This window comes from Ornithorhynchus anatinus, chromosome 14, assembly GCF_004115215.2.
Source record: "Ornithorhynchus anatinus isolate Pmale09 chromosome 14, mOrnAna1.pri.v4, whole genome shotgun sequence".
NCBI classification, from domain to species: Eukaryota; Metazoa; Chordata; class Mammalia; order Monotremata; family Ornithorhynchidae; genus Ornithorhynchus; species Ornithorhynchus anatinus.
In genome coordinates this window covers 1,686,075-1,702,752 of record NC_041741.1, presented here as the reverse complement: position 1 = coordinate 1,702,752, position 16,678 = coordinate 1,686,075, and the positions used below count along the sequence as shown (strand labels likewise).

At 60.2% G+C, this 16,678-nt stretch overlaps 3 protein-coding genes across 4 annotated transcripts in view; 2 read left to right on the top strand and 1 right to left on the bottom strand.

Annotated features, from left to right (window-relative positions):
• The window catches only part of ARID4A (AT-rich interaction domain 4A), a 48,872-nt gene extending 47,162 nt beyond the window's left edge, over positions 1–1,710 (top strand). For both annotated transcript variants that reach the window (XM_029079014.2, XM_029079013.2), the window contains exon 23: positions 579–1,710. In XM_029079014.2, the coding sequence (XP_028934847.1) occupies positions 579–682 (104 nt within the window). In that variant the 3' untranslated portion in view covers positions 683–1,710. The remainder of the gene's footprint in view (positions 1–578) is intronic.
• Positions 1,711–5,023: 3,313 nt separating this feature from the next.
• On the top strand, positions 5,024–9,613 carry TOMM20L (translocase of outer mitochondrial membrane 20 like). The gene is made up of 5 exons (XM_029078489.2): positions 5,024–5,159; positions 6,960–7,000; positions 7,657–7,738; positions 8,272–8,411; positions 9,394–9,613. Exons 1-5 carry the CDS (start codon positions 5,054–5,056, stop codon positions 9,445–9,447), a joined length of 423 nt encoding a protein of 140 aa, XP_028934322.1. The 5' UTR covers positions 5,024–5,053; the 3' UTR covers positions 9,448–9,613.
• Positions 9,614–9,744: 131 nt separating this feature from the next.
• On the bottom strand, positions 9,745–15,086 carry TIMM9 (translocase of inner mitochondrial membrane 9). Its single transcript, XM_029078490.2, has 4 exons — positions 15,006–15,086; positions 11,311–11,413; positions 10,655–10,750; positions 9,745–9,990 (listed from the first exon to the last, which is right to left on the bottom strand). The coding sequence occupies exons 2-4, from the start codon at positions 11,347–11,349 to the stop codon at positions 9,856–9,858; spliced, it is 270 nt and encodes an 89-aa protein (XP_028934323.1). The 5' UTR covers positions 11,350–11,413; positions 15,006–15,086; the 3' UTR covers positions 9,745–9,855.
• Positions 15,087–16,678: the final 1,592 nt, after the last annotated feature.

Here is a 16,678-nt window from a genome sequence, read left to right as displayed (position 1 = left end):
GGAGGAGAGGGGGCGGTGAGATTCCCAGAGGGCGCATAGAGAGGGGCATCGGGGCGCTGGGGAGAGGCCGGAGACTTGGGCAGACCCGCGCCCGGAGAGGAGATGGAGCCTCCCCTCAGCCGCGGGGGGACGACGGACCTCGGGTCGCTCGATCGGCTTGGCGTCGGCCTCACCGGGCGCACGTCGAGAGGCCCGGCGAGCAGCGGGGCCCCGGGGTGCTCGGTCCATCAGTCGGTCGTGTCCGTCGAGCGCTCACCGTGTGCAGAGCGCTGTACTGAGCGCCCGGGAGGGTAGAGTCTAACAACAGACACGTTCCCTGCCTCCAGCCGGCCCCCGCTAGGTTCCCGACGAAAGGGACCTCTAGCCAAAAGAACGTAGGTTAAAGTTCGCCGGCCCCGGCGCAAGGCGCGCTCAGTTAAACGCACGCGGCGGCGGAGCGGGAGGGGGTACGTGATCCGGGGTCCACCGGAGCGGCCCCCACGAGCCGTATCTGGCGGGCTCCGAGCGGCCGCCGGGGGCTCCCGTCGGGCCGCGGGTTCGGGACCTGACGCGCCCCTCCCCGTCGGCCCCCCCCGCAGTGTCGCACACAGGAGCGTCGATGTCGTCGGCCTCCTCGGACACCGGCATGAGCCCGTCGTCGTCGTCCCCGCCCCAGAACGTGCTCGCGGTGGAGTGCAGGTGATACCCCCTCCGCCGCCCTTCCCAGCAACCGGCTGCCACGGACAATGGGACCGAGACTCCCCTCCCCCCCAACCCCCGAGAGCACGCGACCGGGCGGGACGTCGCCGAGGTTCTCCCGGCCGGCTCTTCCCACCCCTGCCGGATTGTCCGGCTCCCCCCCGCCCCCGTCGCAAAAAAAGAAGGTCCACGATATCGAAGGTTAGGCGGTCGGCCCCTCCCGCCACCCCCCGCCCCGCCGAGGATTTTTCCCGTTCGTCTCTCGTCGACACGCAGAAAGGGCACTTAGCGGATCTCGGACGTTCGGTCCGACGAAGCCTTCGGGGGTTCTGTAGAAATCGCAGAAGAGCAAGTGCGCCACCACCAAAAATACTCTCCAACTGAACGGTCCCTGCAGCACTTCAACCGACTGGGGGTTTTCACCCTTGGGGAGGAGGGCTCCTGCTTTGCGGGCATATTTTTTTCTTTTATTTCTCTTTTCGGTTGTCTGTTTTGGGTTGTTTTTTGTTGCTGTCGGTTTTTGTCTCCCCCCCCCCCCCGTGGAAGCACTTGCTATACAGAACTGCCAAAGTCTACGTTCAGCAGCGTGCCCAGTTTTCAAGGTGTAAATGGGACAAGATAAATTGTGAAAGGAAGCGTAGTTTACTGAAAACTACCGTCGTGACGAGTCTTCCACTTTTTATAGGATTTTGGAGCACACGATTATGCAAACTATTTTAATGTTTATTAATGTTTACAGTGGAATTGTGAATAAGTTTTCAGTGGACTATCTTATCCCTTGACAAAAATATTTTGTCTTTTTTCTATGTAATTTCAGAGTTTTTATTTTGTTACAAAAAGACGAAAATGAAATATATAACAACAATGAAGTTATTTAACAAGATTTCTAAAGCTGAAAAATTTTGTGTAAAATAAGGTATTATCTCGCAACTTGTTAAATATATTTATTCAGACATTGGATGTTGTATTTTTATGTATTTTTTAAGATATGAATAAAATGGAAGAAAAAAAAATAAATAAAAAAGAACGTTCTAGGTTAGTTCGCTCTTTCGACGAACCGTAACCTTCAGCTCCAGCTCTGACAGGAGGCGGGTTCCGGGAGCCTGAATAACAATAATGATGATGATGATGATGATGGTATTTGTTAAGCGCCTATTATGTGCCAAGCACTGTCCCAAGCGCTGGGGTAGATGCAAGGTCATCAGGTTGTCCCACGTGGGGCTCACGGTCTCCGTCCCCGTTTTACAGACGAGGTCACTGAGACACAGAGAAGTGACTTGTCCAAGGTCACACAGCTGATAAGCGGCGGACCCGGGATTAGAACCCACGACCTCTGACTCCCCAGCCCGGGCTCTTGCCACTGAGTGGACGACTGGACCGGAACAGTCTCTGGGGGGGGGTCTCAGGTCAGAAACTTGGGCAGCCCTTTAGTACTTGACCCTTTTGCAGGGACAATAATCATCCCCCCGGGTGCCCGGAAGATATTCGGGCCCGGTTTTTCCCGTTCCCTATCCCGCCGAATGGATCTCTGTCTCGCAGGGTCGAGAGGCGACAAGAAAGCAGAGCAACCTCCGTGGGCCTGGTCTCTGAATCGCCCCGCGGACTTAACTCCCGCGTTCTGTAAACCGTTCCCGAACGATGTATCGAAAAACCGTTTGCGTACACGTCATGTAAAAAAAAAAAAGTGATTTTTTTAAATCGATTTTTAAAAAACTTCCCGTTGGGCCATGGGTCGGGGCAGAGCCCTTTTTCTGTGTTTCCTAGGCCGTAGAGTAATAGTGACGCGGAGGCCGGACTCTCTCCACCGGGAGCCGACGGTTCGCAGCGGCAGAAGGTCGGAGCCGAACACCGGCGATGGGGTAGCGTTACTAAAATCGACGTTGCTTGAATTTTCACTTTGCCACGTTGTGAACTTGTGATTCCCATTTCCGATCCGACGGAGAATTAAAGAACAAAAAAAGCCCTCTCGGAAAACGCGCTTTTCCCGTCTTACGCGGAGCAGAAGCGGCATCCGACTGTAAAGCGGGAGCGGAGCTCAGCGCGCGGTATTAAGAAAGGCCGGGTTTTAAACGGAGGCTGTAGGTGCTCGGTTTCCATCCGAACGACTGCCGTCGTTTCCAGGGCCGGAAAATGGGCCCGGAGGCCAGGCGGGCCGCCGAGGTGGCCGATTTCCCTTAATGGGGGTCGAAGGCCGAATGAAGGCGGCACCGGTGGACGCCGTCTCCGTGCCGAGTTGGAGATTGGCCGCCCCCCCCGGGGGTTCTTGGGTGCTAATCCGATCGATCGATCGTATTGACTGAGCACCCAGCGCGGGCAGAGCGCTGGAGAGAGTCCCGGAGTCTCGGGCCGAGGCCGGGCCACCGCTCCCGACGGATTTCTTCGTCTTCATTTCATCCACCCTGTAGGGTGAGGGGCAGCCCGGGGCCTTCGGGCCCGTCTACGCACGGAAAACACCGAGAGGAAGTCTGCTTCCCCGGCTCGTCGACGAAGACGTCGTGTAAACCGAGGCAAAAGCCTTCCTCAGATCCAGAGAGCATTTACCGCTTTCCCGGGCCTCACCGGGCCTGTCGGAGGAGGATTCTTCAATTGGCCCCATCTGCTCTTCACAGAATAACGTGAGTTGCCTCTTGCATTTCTTGTTCCCCTCCGAGTGTTTGGAAATGAATTGCTCGTTTGTCCCGTGTTCTTCTCAAGCGGGGTGTTGAGCTGACTGGGCTGAACTTGCTCCTTTTTTCCTTTCCATGGTATTCCTCTATGGTAATGTCATGTTGGTATTTGTTAAGCGCTTACTAGGTGCAGAGCGCCGTTCTAAGCGCTGGGGAGATCCGGGGTCATCAGCTGGTCCCACGGGAGGCTCACAGTCTTCACCCCCATTTTACAGATGAGGGAACTGAGGCCCAGAGAGTGAAATAATAATCATGTTGGTATTTGTTAAGCGCTTACTAGGTGCAGAGCGCCGTTCGAAGCGCTGGGGGAGATCCAGGGTCATCGGGTGGTCCCACACGAGGCTCACAGTCTTCATCCCCATGTTACAGATGAGGGAACTGAGGCCCAGAGAAGCGAAGTGACTCGCCCACAGTCACCCGGCTGACAAGGGGCGGAGCCGGGATTCGAACCCGTGACCTCTGACTCCCGAGCCCGGGCTCTTTCCACTGAGCCCCGCTGCTTCTCCGCGGGGTCCATAGAAGCTAATCAGATTGGACCAGTTCGGGTCTACCTCTCCTCATGCTCCTTCCCCCCGTCATCTGTAATTTAATGCCATTCTTCCCCTGTAGATTGTAGGTTTCTCAAAGGCAGGGATCACATCTGCCAACTCGGTTCCATTGCACTGAGCAGCGGGGCTCACTGGCAAGAGCCCGGCCTTGGGAGTCAGAGATCACGGGTTCGAATCCCGGCTCCGCCCCTTGTCAGCCTGGTGACTGTGGGCGAGTCACCTCACTTCTCTGGGCCTCAGTTCCCTCATCTGTAACGTGGGTTTGAAGACTGTGAGCCTCCCGTGGGACAAGCCAATGCCCCTGGATCTCCCCCAGCGCTTAGAACGGTGCTCTGCACCTAGTAAGCGCTTGACAAATACCAACATGATTATTATTTCACTCTCTGGGCCTCAGTGACCTCATCTGGAAAATGGGGATGAAGACTGGAAGCCTCACGTGGGACCACCTGATGCCCCTGGATCTCCCCCAGCGCTTAGCATGGTGCTCTGCACCTAGGAAGTGCTTGACAAATACCAACAGGATTGTTCTTTCACTCTCTGGGCCTCAGTGACCTCATCTGGAAAATGGGGATGAAGACTGGGAGGCTCACGTGGGACCACCTGATGCCCTTGGATGTCCCCCCAGTGCTTAGCACAGTGCTCCGCACCTAGGAAGCGCTTGACATGATTGTTCTTTCACTCTCTGGGCCTCAGTGACCTCATCTGGAAAATGGGGATGAAGACTGGGAGGCTCACGTGGGACCACCTGATGCCCTTGGATGTCCCCCCAGTGCTTAGCACAGTGCTCCGCACCTAGGAAGCGCTTGACATGATTGTTATTTCACTCTCTGGGCCTCAGTGACCTCATCTGGAAAAGGGGGAGGAAGACTGTGAGCCGCACGTGGGACCACCTGATGACCTTGGATCTCCCCCAGCGCTTAGAACAGGGTTTGGCCCAGAGGAAGAGCTTAACGACTACCCAAATCATTCTTCTTTTTATTGCTATTATTGGCCCGGGACCGATGGCCGTTAATGGGGGGGGGGGGGGGGGGGGGGGGGGGGGGGGGGGGGATTGGAACCCAGGGTGCGAGGCCCGGCGCTGCCGCCAGGGGGCGGGGCCGCCCACCACTCCCCTCGCGCCGCGCCCCCTGGCGGCAGCGCCGGGCCTCGCCCCTGCCCCCGATGCCCCGCGGCCGAGCGGCGGCGCTGCTGCTCCTCCTCCTCGGCGCCGCCGCCCTCGCCTACGGCCTCTCCCGCCGCGGCCCCCGACAACGGCGCCTGCGCGAACGTGAGGCCGCGGGGGGGCGGGGCCGGGGGGGAGGGGAGGGGGCTGCGAGGGGCGGGGCCGGGGAGGGGAGGGGCCTGTGTGGGCATGAGGGGAGGGGGCGGGGCCTCTGAGAACATGGGAGGTGATGGGGCGGGGCCTGGGAGGGGGAGCCTTTGAGGGGCGGGGCCTGCGGGGGGGGGCATGAGGGGAGGGGCCGGGACCTGGAGGCGCGGGGCCTCTGGGGGGGCGGAGAGGGGAGGGGGCGGGGAGGGCGGGGCTTGAGGGGCGGAGGGGGAGGGGCCGGGCCTGGGTGGGCGGGGCCTATGCGGAGGGGCGGGGCCGGAGAGGGGGCGAGGGGCGGGGCTTGATGGGGCGGGGCCCGGGAGGGACGGAGTCTGCGCGGGGCGGGGCCTGAGCGGAGGGGGAGGGGCCTGTGAAGGGGGCTATGGGAGGGGTGGGCGGGGCCTGGGGGGGAGGGGCCTGTGGGGGGAGGGGCCTGAGGGCAGGGGGTGGGGCCTGGGGGCGGGGCCTCTGGGAGCATGAGGGGATGGGGCGGGGCCTGCGAGGGGGAGGAGCCTATGGGGCATGCGGGGGAGGGGCTTCTGGGGGGAGGGGCCTGAGGGGAGGAGCCTGAGGGGGTGGGGCCCGAGGGGCGGGGCCTGGGCGGGGAGGGCCTATCGGGAGGGGGGCCGGAGAGGGGAGGAGTCAATGGGCGGGGTCTGGGAGGGGCGTGGCCCGGGAGGGGCGGAGCCTTAGCGGACGGGGGCGGGGTCTGGAGGGGAAGGGGAGGGGCCTGTGACGGAGGGGCGGGGCCTGGCGGGGAGGGGGCGGGGCCGAAAGCCCCCCGGCTAAGCCCGGTGTGGCAGCGCCGCCTAGTGGCTGGAGGCCGCCCTGGGCCCTCCCCGCCCCGCCCCTTCATCCTCCACCTCCTCCTCCTCTTCCCACTCCTTCAGTTATATTTCTTGAGCGCTTACTGGGTGCGGACCACTGTGCTGAGCGCTTGGAACGTAGACCGCGGCCACAGAGGGCGACGATCCCGACCCGACAACGGGCTGACGGTCTGGAAGGGGACGGCCTTGGTTCAGCCCCGGCTGTGTGCCCAGCACTGTTCTAAGCACTGGGGGCTTGCAGAATAAATAAACGGTGGTATTTGTTAAGCGCCTGCAGGGTGCTAAGCACTCTTCTCAGCGCTGGGGGATACAAGGTCATCAGGTGGACCCCCGGGAGGCTCCCAGTCTTCATCCCCATTTGACAGAGGAGGGAACTGAGGCCCGGAGACGTTAATTATAATAATAATAATAAAATAATGGCATTTGTTAAGCGCTCACTATGTGCCAAGCACTGTTCTAAGCGCTGGGGGGATACAAGGTCATCAGGTGGTCCCACGTGGGGCTCCCGGTCTTCATCCCCATTTGACAGGTGACAGAACTGAGGTGACTCGCCCACGGTCACCCAGCTGACAAGTGGCCGAGCGGGGATTCGAACCCACGACCTCTGACTCCCGAGCCCGGGCTCTTTCCGCCGAGCCGCGCCGCTTCGCTCGTCGGCCGGGTGACCTTGGGGAAGTCGCTTCACTTCTCGGGGCCTCAGTTCCCTCAACTGGAAAACGGGGAGCGAGACGGTGAGCCCCACGCCCCGTATGGTCTGTGCCCGACCTGATTAGGCGGGGTCCACCGTAGTGCTAAATCCGAGGCCAGATGCAGAGAAAGCACTTAAAAAATGCCATTAGAAAACCAAAAAAGCCCAGAAACCAGGGGGAGGCAACCGAGGCCCAGCCTCGCCCACCCTCCTCACCCCAATCCGGGCTTTCGGCCTTCGCAGAGAGAAGAGAGCAGCGAAAGGCCCCGGAGCGCGGTGCACAGGTGATGGCAGGGGTCGGGCTCATTCACTTCACCCGAGCCTATTTATTAAGCGCTTACCGTGTGCGGGGCACTGTATTAAGCCCTTGGGAAAGGGCCACACAACAATAAACGGGTCTGCGGAGGTCAGGGAAGGAGGGGGATGTACTAAACCTTGTCCGTCTGTGGAGGTCCGGGCCCCTATCGATCGATCGATCGGTTTCCCCCGTAAGGGGTAGATGTACGACGGAGCCTCTCCCCGCCCGGACCTTAGCATCCGATGGAGGGGACAGGCAGGCTCATCCGTTGGGAGCGGGAGGAAAGCTTAAGGTAGAGAGGCGGGGAAAAGCGAAGCCCCGAGTGGCGCGTTCGAAAGGTGAGAGCCGAAACAACCGGGAGGGGTGGGAATTATCACGGAGGCTCCTCCCGAGTCAGCGGTCTGGGCCTTAAATATTGGGTTTGGGCTTTTAGGGTGGCCTCACGAAGCCGGAAACTAGCGGGAAGGGGGCCGGGAGATGAGCGGCTCACCTCCTCCTCCTCATTCGGGCACCTTCGATGTTCTGTCCTAGAGGCCCCGGGATGGAGATGTCCTAACGGGAATTCAGTCATTTGGTTGAGGAGCGATACGGCCTAATGGCATTCCCACATTTCCACGCATCACGTTCTCCTCGACCTTTCAGCCACCGGACCCACCGAGGGATGAGACGCCGCCAGAGGTATTCCTGCGGGAAATGCAGCTGGGAGAGCACTCGCTAGCCAGAGGTGAGGGAGCCGGGGTCCCCCTCGTCGGGAGCCGCGGGCCCGTCCTTCCCTGCTTGGGCAAAGCCGCGTCCCCACAGGATCTGTTGAGCGCTTCTGAGCTCTGGGGGGGGGGGGGGGCGGGGAACGTGGCCAAGACAGACGAGGCGGGGTCGCATTTGCGCGGGGAGAAGCTTCGGTTTATCCTCTCCAGCCCCCGGGGGGGCCGCCCCGGTCACGGTCGCGTGAGCCGGAGACGGGAACCGAGACGGACGCCATCCCTGCCCACGGGGAACTTCCCGCCTGACGAGGGGAAGGCAGACACGGAACTAACATACGGACAGGGAGAGCTGAATATGAGCTGGACAGGCGGGCTGGAATCACACCCGCTCCCCCCTCGCCCTGCCTCAGGTTGGCAACCCCCCTCGTACGGGAATAACGCCTCCCTTCTTGGACCGCCGGGGTTGGCCGATTCCGGTGCCGGGGTCCCCCGGCCGGCAGGGGTAACATTTCGGAGAAGGGGCTCGTGCGACCGGTGACCTCTCGCCTCTCCGCAGAACACGGCCCCGGGGCCGTCCGCCTCAACCAGGCGGCGGTGACGGGCGGGCAGCTCCACGGACCGCCGCGGGTCTTCCGGCGAGTGCTACCCGTGGGCTTCTTCGACACGTTCACCTGCCCGAAGCCCGTCGAGTGCCAGGTGCGCCCGCTTCTTGCTTTTTACAGAAACGAGAAGCCCCCGGGGAAATGGGGCGCGCGTCGCATCCGGCGCCAGGACTCACTAGAGGGAAGGTTAGGGACGTGCGATGGCGTCAGGGTGGGCGGCCGGGGACTACCCGGACGGCACGCGGTTTCTCCGCCCGTCCCGTGGCCCGGGCTGGAGCAAGGGAGGGAGGGAAGAGGCTTAATTTGCCGTCCACCATCTCCACGGATCTTTGAGGCGCAACCGTTGAGTTGGCCGCTCACGACTTTCAAGACCTCATTCACGCTTCCTGTCCCTTAGGGATCCGGCTCGTTTATCGTTTGTGGTCCCGAGGGTCTAATTACTGGGATTACAGTTGAGGGCAGGAAGAGATTTTAAGGGGCAGCTGAACGGGAACAAACACTGATGTGACAGGGAGAGGCAGGGAAACAGACAGCGTGGCCGAGTGGGGGTCTTCTCAGAGCCGGGTCGTGCCCGGGATGGAAATCGGATCGACGGGACCCTCCCGACTCTAGCGGGGCGGAGGGGATCCCGGAAGCTTAGGATCACGGGCGCGACGTGAGCGGCGGCCCGGCCCAGCGCCGACGGCCGGGAGTCGAGAGGCCTGGGTTCCAGTCCCCGTTCGGCCCTTTGGCCCGCTTTGTGATCCTCAGTGAGTCGCTTCGCCTCTCTAGGTTCCAGTTTTCTCACCTGTAAAATGGGGATAAGACCCCTGCTCTCCCTCCTTCCCAGGTTGTGTGACAGGGACCGTCTCTGATCCGATTTATCGTGCACCCGCCCCAGCGTTTAGGACCTGATGGGTGTTTACCGCGTACCACGGTAATACGACCGAGGCCAGGGCAGAGCAAGCCCCGTGCGCTCTACCTGCTGCGAGTCCCTCGCAGGGCAGGCCGTCCCCGTGGGCGGAAGGCCCGGGGGAAGAAACCGACCGTCGCGGAAGGTGGACGCGTCTAACGAGGCACCCCGCCCTTCTCCCCAGCCACCCGAAACCCCAACGGAGGAAGAGGAATGTCCGGAAGCGGACACGGAATGAGACGCGGGGGCAGCGGGTCCGCTTCCTCGCCGCCCCACGGCGGCTCAGTGATCGGATGCCAACTGCGCGTTTTCCATTTCTTTTACTGTTTGGGGTAAACACGCGCCCTTCCTGGGTCCCACGCGATCGGACGGGTCCGGCCATAAAATCGGCCGCCACGACGCAAGAGACCCAGCTTTGTTTCTCTAAGGGGACCACCGCGATTCTGGCTGGCCCGAGGGGTCCCCCCGCGAGGTCGCCGAGGCCCCGCCCCCGCCCGGCTTCCCCTCGGGCGGGGATCGGGCCCGGCGGCGCCTCTCCCCCGCCGGCCGCCGGGCCCGGGGGGTCCCGGACGCCCCCGGGGCCCCGGGAGGGGGACCCCGGCCCCGCCGGTCCAAAAGCCCTCGCGGAGCCCTCCGTCCCCCGGCTCTACCGCGGCTGGCCCAGCAGTCCCGCTTTGGCGGCCAGGGCCTCGTTCTGCTGGATGTGATACTCCTGAAACCGCATCGATATCCGCTGGGTCATCTTCAAGTACTTCTGCAGGCAGTGTTCCGAGCAGGTGGTCTAGGGAGACGGGGAGGGGGACGGACCGAGGCGGGAAGCAAAACAAGATCACGGCTCGGTTGGAGAGGAGCCCGGTTTGGCCCCCCCATCCGCCCCGCGGGCATTCGGGATTTCCGCCTGGGGGCCAGGTCCGCCGGCTCGCCGGCGGGCGACTCACGCCTCCGTCCTCCGGGGCTTCGCTCCACCGGCTCCCCGGCATTCTGACCGTGCGCGGGCGGCGGGGGAGGGATGGACGGACGACACGTTCGGGCTTCTTTCTGGCGGGAAAACTTAACCGGGGCCCCAGGGGTCTCCCTCCCCCCACTGCGCAAGACTCACGGGGGCCCGTGTGCGTGAGCAACGAGGCGACTGGAACGGCAGAACCGGGGCGACGGCTGCGGTCAAGGACCTCGGGTTGGCCGGGGCCCCAACCGGGGGGCCGCCGGCGGTCGCGGTCGGCCGGCGGAGCCCACCGGTACCCTCTGCACGGAGCCCGGCGAGGACAGGCGAATCCCGGGACCCGAGGGGGGGCTCGGTGACCACCCTGGTCTCGCTCTCCCGGGCCCAGCCCTTGGTCGGGGTCGGGGGGGAAGGACCGACCCTCACGCGGACCCTCCCCCGGGGACGCTTGGGCCCACAGGCCTCTTCTGGGAGGGAACGGCGGATGCGTCTCCCCGCCACCTACCTCTTCCGGCTTAACCTCCCTGCTGGTGAAATCTTTAACGCAATCCAGGAAACAGCTCTCCGTGAGTTTATTGTAAGTCCCGAGAAATTCTTTAAACTGCAAACAGAGCAGAGAGTGGCACACCGGTTTCGTACGCCGCCGGGCAGGCCTGCCCGGCGGACACGGCGACGCGGGCCGGGGCCACTCAAACGCTCACCGGGCCCGAGGTAGGTTTCCTGAGACGAGGTCGAAATGCCAGCCGAGGGTCAGATCGTCAAGGGCCACAAACGGGCCACAAATCTGGCCCGTCGGCATATGACGGCAGCGGGACAGAGAACCCTCCCCCCCCCCCCTTCTCTGCCTATTTAAAACCGGCCCAGTTCTTTCTTCCTCCTTTTCCTTCCGTCGTATTTATGTGAGCGCTCACTGTGTGCAGAGGACTGACCTAAGCGCTTGGCAGCGGACCACACAGCAATAAGGAGACAGCTTCCCTGCCCACAACGAGCTTACAGTCTAGAGGCAAATATTCCTACTCGGAGTAGGGTTCAAACCCACGCGACACGTGCCCGTTGGATCTTAAGTCCAACGTCTCGACCACTCAGCCGTCCCGGCCCTTCGGCCCGGCGGCACCGGACCGTAAAAACGCGCCCCCCTCCCCCCGGAATACAGCTCTCTACCTGTTTGATCTGGTCGGATTCTGGGATCTGCGCCGCCATAGTCTTCTGGGAAAAGCTGGCTGCCCCGGAGGGACGCCGACTTAAGATGTGGCCGCTTTTTGGTCTGAAGAGAAATGAGCGAAGGAGAGGGGGAACGGCCGGTGGAGAACGTTTCCTCTCTCCAACGGAAGCGCGGTGAAAACGTCTGGGGCATTTGGGGCAGAGCCCATTAGGGGTGAGGAGGGAGCAGGATTCGACCCCCATTTTGCAGACGAGGAAACTGAGGCACGGTGAAGTGACTTGCCCGAGGTCACGGAGATGTGGGATTAGAACCGAGGGACTCCGAGTGCCGCCCCCGCGCTCTTTCCACGAGGCCTCGCCGCTTCTCCCCCGATCCCTCTTCCTTCCGCGTCACCTAAGCGGTTGACGTTGGCCCCCTCCTCGGTTTCCCGGGACTTAGAGACATTTCCATAATTTGCTTTGATGTCTGTCTCTCCCTCTAGATTCGAAGTCCCTGGTGGGCGGGAAATGTAGCGATTCTCCCAAGTACTCAGTCCTCGTACTCTCCCGGGTGCTCAGTACAGTGCTCTGCACACAGTAAGCACTCGATACATACCCCGGATGGACCGACTGGCCCACAGGAAAAAGATAGATGGCCGTATGGATAAATAAGGAGCCTCCAGATGGAGGGGCGGCGGGGCCGAACGGAAAATGCAAAGGCCTGGGAATCAAAGGACCTGGGTTCTAATCCCACGGGCCTGCTGTGTGGCTTTGGGCAAGTCACTTAACTTCTCTGTGTCTCAGTTCCCTCACCTGCAAAATACCTGTTCTCATTCCTGCTTAGACCGGGAGCCCCACGTGGGACCCGATTCTCTCGTGTAATAATAATCACAGTGGCATTTGTTAAGCGTTTACTATGTGCCGAGCACTGTTCTAAGCGCTGGGGTACGTACAAGGTAGTCGGGTTGTCCCCCGTGGGGCTCCCAGGCTTCATCCCCATTTGACAGATGAGGTCACTGAGGCCCAGAGAAGTGAAGTGACTTGCCCTAAGTCACACAGTTGACACGTGGCAGAGCTGGGATTAGAACCCACGACCTCTGACTCCCAAGCCCGGGCTCTGGCCACCGAGCCACGCTGCTTCTCTATCTATTCCAATAATCATTATTAATAATGATACCGTTGGTATTTGTGAAGCGCTTACTATGTGCCGGGCACTGTTCTAAGCGCTGGGGGAGATACAGGGTCATCGGGTTGGCCCACGTGGGGCTCACAGTTTTCATCCCCATTTTCCAGATGAGGTCACTGAGGCCCAGAGAAGTGAAGTGACTTGCCCACAGTCACCCAGCTGACAAGTGGCAGAGTCGGGATTCGAACCCATGCCCTCGGACTCCCAAGCCCGGGCTCCTTCCACCGCGCCACGCTCCTTCTCCGGTGCTTAGTACAGTACTCGGCAAATACCATTATGATTATAATTATTATTAACTCTGCCCAGCCAGGAAGCAGTTTTGGTTCGAAGCGCCGAGGGCCTAAACGCCTTTCCCCTGTGGCTTCTTCCCCCCCACTGTTATTTGCTAAGCGTTTACTACGTGCCCGGCACTGTACCAAGCGCTGAGGAACACACAGGCCGATAAAGACGGTCGAAGTCCACGTACCACATGGGGCTCACGGTCTTAAACTCCATTTTACAGAGGAGGTAACTGAGGCACAGAGAGGTGAAACGACTCGTCTTAGGTCGCCCAGCAGATAAGTGGAGGCGTTAGCTCGCTGCAGGCAGGGAATGGGCGCGTAGTACAGTGCTCTGCACACAGTAAGCACTCGATAAATACCACTGCTCCCCGTGCCGTCGCACGGGCGGGCGACCAGACCGAGGTCACGGATTGGGACGGGGAAGACTGGAGTTGGAGCTTTCAGCTCCACCGGACGCTCCCCCGGCCGTCACCGGGAGAAACGGGGAGCCCGGGAATTTTTTGCCCCCCGCTTTTAAGGGAATTTAAGCGCGTACTTTGCGGCAGGGACTGTACTAAACGCCGGAGTAGGCAGACACAGGATAAGGAGGCTGGCCGCGGTCCCTGTCCCACCTGCGGCTTCCAGTTTTAATCTCCCTTCTCCGGATGAGGGAACCGAGGCCCGGAGAAGTGAAATGACTCGTCCGAGGTCACACAGCAGACAAGGGGCGCAGCCGGGATGAGAAGCCGGGCCCAGGCTCGCCCCCCTGGGCCATACTGCCTCTTCCCTCGCTGCGTCGAGAGGCCCAGTGGGTAGAGCCCGGGCCTGGGAGTCACAGGTCACGGGTTCTAATCCCGGCCCCGCCACCTGTCTGCTGTGTGACCTCGGGCGAGTCACTTCGCTTCTCAGGGCCTCAGTTCCCTCATGTGAAAAATGGGGATGAAGACTGGGAGCCCCACGTGGGCAACCTCATCACCTTGTACTCCCCCCCCCCCAGCGCTTAGAACAGTGCTTGGCACAGAGTAAGCGCTCAACAAATGCCATCATTATCATTCTCTGGGCCTCAGTTCCCTCACCTGGAAAATGGGAATGAAGACGGTAAACCCCGGGTGGGACAGGGACTGCGCCCAACCTGATTACCCTACCTCAGCGCTTAGAACAGTGCTTGGTACAAAGTAGGTGCTTAGACCAGTGCTTGGCACACAGTAGGCGCTTAGACCGGGACCTGGCACCCAGTAAGCGCTTAGAACAGTGCTTGGCACCCAGTAGGTGCTTAGAACAGTACTTAGCACACAGTAGGCGCTTAGACCGGGACCTGGCACCCAGTAAGCGCTTAGAACAGTGCTTAGCACCCAGTAAGTGCTTAGACAGGTGCATGGCACACAGTAGGCACTTAGAACAGTGCTTGGCACCCAGGAAGCGCTTAGATCACTGCTTAGCACACGGTAGGCACTTAGACAGGTGCTTGGCACCCAGTAAGCGCTTAGAACAGTGCTTGGCACCCAGTAGGCGCTTAGACCGGGGCTTGGCACCCAGGAAGTGCTTAGAACAGTGCTTGGCACCCAGTAAGCGCTTAGACATGTGCTTGGCACCCAGTAAGGGCTTAGACCGGGGCTTGGCGCCCAGGAAGCGCTTAGAACAGTGCTTGGCACCCAATAAGCGCTTAGACATGTGCCTGGCACCCAGTAAGGGCTTAGACCGGGGCTTGGCGCCCAGGAAGCGCTTAGAACAGTGCTTGGCACCCAATAAGCGCTTAGACATGTGCCTGGCACCCAGTAAGGGCTTAGACCGGGGCTTGGCACCCAGGAAGCGCTTAGAACAGTGCTTGGCACCCAGTAGGCGCTTAGAACAGTGCTTAGCACCCAGTAAGCGCTTAGACAGGTGCCTGGCCCCCAGTAAGGGCTCAGACAGGGGCCTGGCCCCCAGTAAGCGCTTAGAACAGTGCTTAGCACCCAGTAAGCGCTTAGACAGGTGCTTGGCCCCCAGCAGGCGCTGAGAACAGTGCTTGGCACACAGCAGGCGCTTAGAACAGTGCCTGGCACCCAATAAGCGCTTAGACATGTGCTTGGCACCCAATAAGGGCTCAGACCGGGGCCTGGCCCCCAGTAAGCGCTTAGAACAGTGCTTGGCACCCAGTAAGCGCTTAGACCAGTGCTGGGCACATGGTGGGAGCTCAACGAATGCCAATTTTTGCCCTTCCTCGAGTTGGGGTGGCCCCCCATCCCAGGGCCGCGCCCTCGGGGAGGGGAGGGGAGGGAGGGCAGTCGCACCTGGGGCCAGCGTCGGGTCCGGGTCCCGAGTTCGAGTTCGGCTGGGGCCGGTGGAGGGAGGCAGGGGAGCAGGGGGGGGGGGCGGGGCCCGCAGGAAAATCCTCTCTGCATCCGCAGCCGCCGATTCGTCACGGCCCGGGCCTCCCCTCCCCTCCTCCACTTCATTCCCATTTAATAATAATGTTGATATTTGTGAAGCGCTTACTGTTAAGCTTAAACTGCTTCTCTTTATTCTTCTTCATCAGCAGCCGCCTCATCCTTCATTAATAATAATAATGTTGGTTTTTGTGAAGCGCTTACTAGGTGCAGAGCGCTGTTCTAAGCGCTGGGGGAGATCCAGGGTCATCGGTTTGTCCCATAGGAGGGTCCATTTTAATAATAATAATGTTGGTATTTGTTAAGCGCTTACTATGTGCCGAGCACTGTTCTAAGCGCTGGGGTAGACACAGGGGAATCAGGTTGTCCCACGTGGGGCTCACAGTCTTCAGCCCCATTTTACAGATGAGGGAACTGAGGCCCAGAGAAGTGAAGTGACTTGCCCACAGTCACACAGCCGACAAGTGGCAGAGCTGGGATTCGAACTCAGGAGCCCTGACTCCAAAGCCCATGCTCTTTCCACTGAGCCACGCTGCTTCTCAATTATTAATAATGTTAATAAACATCATGTTGGTATTTGTGAAGCGCTTACTAGGTGCCGAGCACTGTTCTGAGCGCTGGGGGAGATCCAGGGTCATCGGGTTGTCCCACGTGAGGCTCCCAGTCTTCACCCCCATTTTAATAGTGTTAATAATAATCATGTTGGTATCTGTGAAGCGCTTACTAGGTGCCGAGCACTGTTCTGAGCGCTGGGGGAGATCCAGGTCAACAGCAGCCGTGGTTCAGTGGAAAGAGCACGGGCTTTGGAGTCAGAGGTCATGAGTTCAAATCCCAGCTCTGCCACTTGTCAGCTGTGTGACTCTGGGCAAGTCACTTCACTTCTCTGGGCCTCAGTTACCTCATCTGTAAACTGGGGATGAAGACTGTGAGCCCCACGGGGGACCACCTGATTCCCCTGTGTCTACCCCAGCGCTCAGAACAGTGCTCGGCACATAGTAAGCGCTGAACAAATACCAACGTTATTATTATTAGGTTGTCCCACGTGAGGCTCACAGTTAATCCCCATTGCTGTGGGGAGGGGAGGAAGAGCAGAGGGTGGGAGAAGGGGAAAAATGGGGAAGGAGGAGCAGAGCATTGGACTAAGCGTTCATTCAGTGGTACTTATTGAGCGCTTAACTGTGTGCAGAGCACTGGACTCAGCGCTTGGAAAGGACAACTCAGCAACAGAGACAGTCCCTGCCCACCCCGGGCTCATAGTCTAGAGACCGGACAGCAGAACAAGCAACCAGGCATCAAAAGCAGCGATATAAATAAATAGAATTAGAGCTCTGTCCCCAGCATTAATAAAATAAAGAGAATAAGAAATATGCACTTCGACGCACAAGTGGGGTGGGGAGGGGGAGCAGAGGGGAGGGGGGTTCAGTCTGGGAAGGCCTCCTGGAGGAGGGGGGCTCTCAGGAGGGCTGGGAAGGGGGGAAGTCGAAACTAATTTCGACTCCACCACCTGCCTGCTGTGTGACACTGGGCCAGTCACTTCACTTCTCTGGGCCTCAGTTCCCTCATCTGTAAAATGGGGA

What these genes read in the sequence shown, in the direction of transcription:
- TIMM9 (XM_029078490.2), bottom strand. Translation starts at nt 11,349, where the DNA reads ATGGCGGCGCAGATCCCAGAATCCGACCAGATCAAACAG. An exon ending in AATCCGACCAGATCAAACAG is followed by an intron (nt 10,751 to 11,310) that starts GTAGAGAGCTGT and finishes CTCTGTTTGCAG; the next exon opens with TTTAAAGAATTTCTCGGGAC. An exon ending in GGGAGGTTAAGCCGGAAGAG is followed by an intron (nt 9,991 to 10,654) that starts GTAGGTGGCGGG and finishes CCGTCTCCCTAG; the next exon opens with ACCACCTGCTCGGAACACTG.
- TOMM20L (XM_029078489.2), top strand. Translation starts at nt 5,054, where the DNA reads ATGCCCCGCGGCCGAGCGGCGGCGCTGCTGCTCCTCCTCCTCGGCGCC. An exon ending in ACAACGGCGCCTGCGCGAAC is followed by an intron (nt 5,160 to 6,959) that starts GTGAGGCCGCGG and finishes CGGCCTTCGCAG; the next exon opens with AGAGAAGAGAGCAGCGAAAG. An exon ending in CCCCGGAGCGCGGTGCACAG is followed by an intron (nt 7,001 to 7,656) that starts GTGATGGCAGGG and finishes TCGACCTTTCAG; the next exon opens with CCACCGGACCCACCGAGGGA.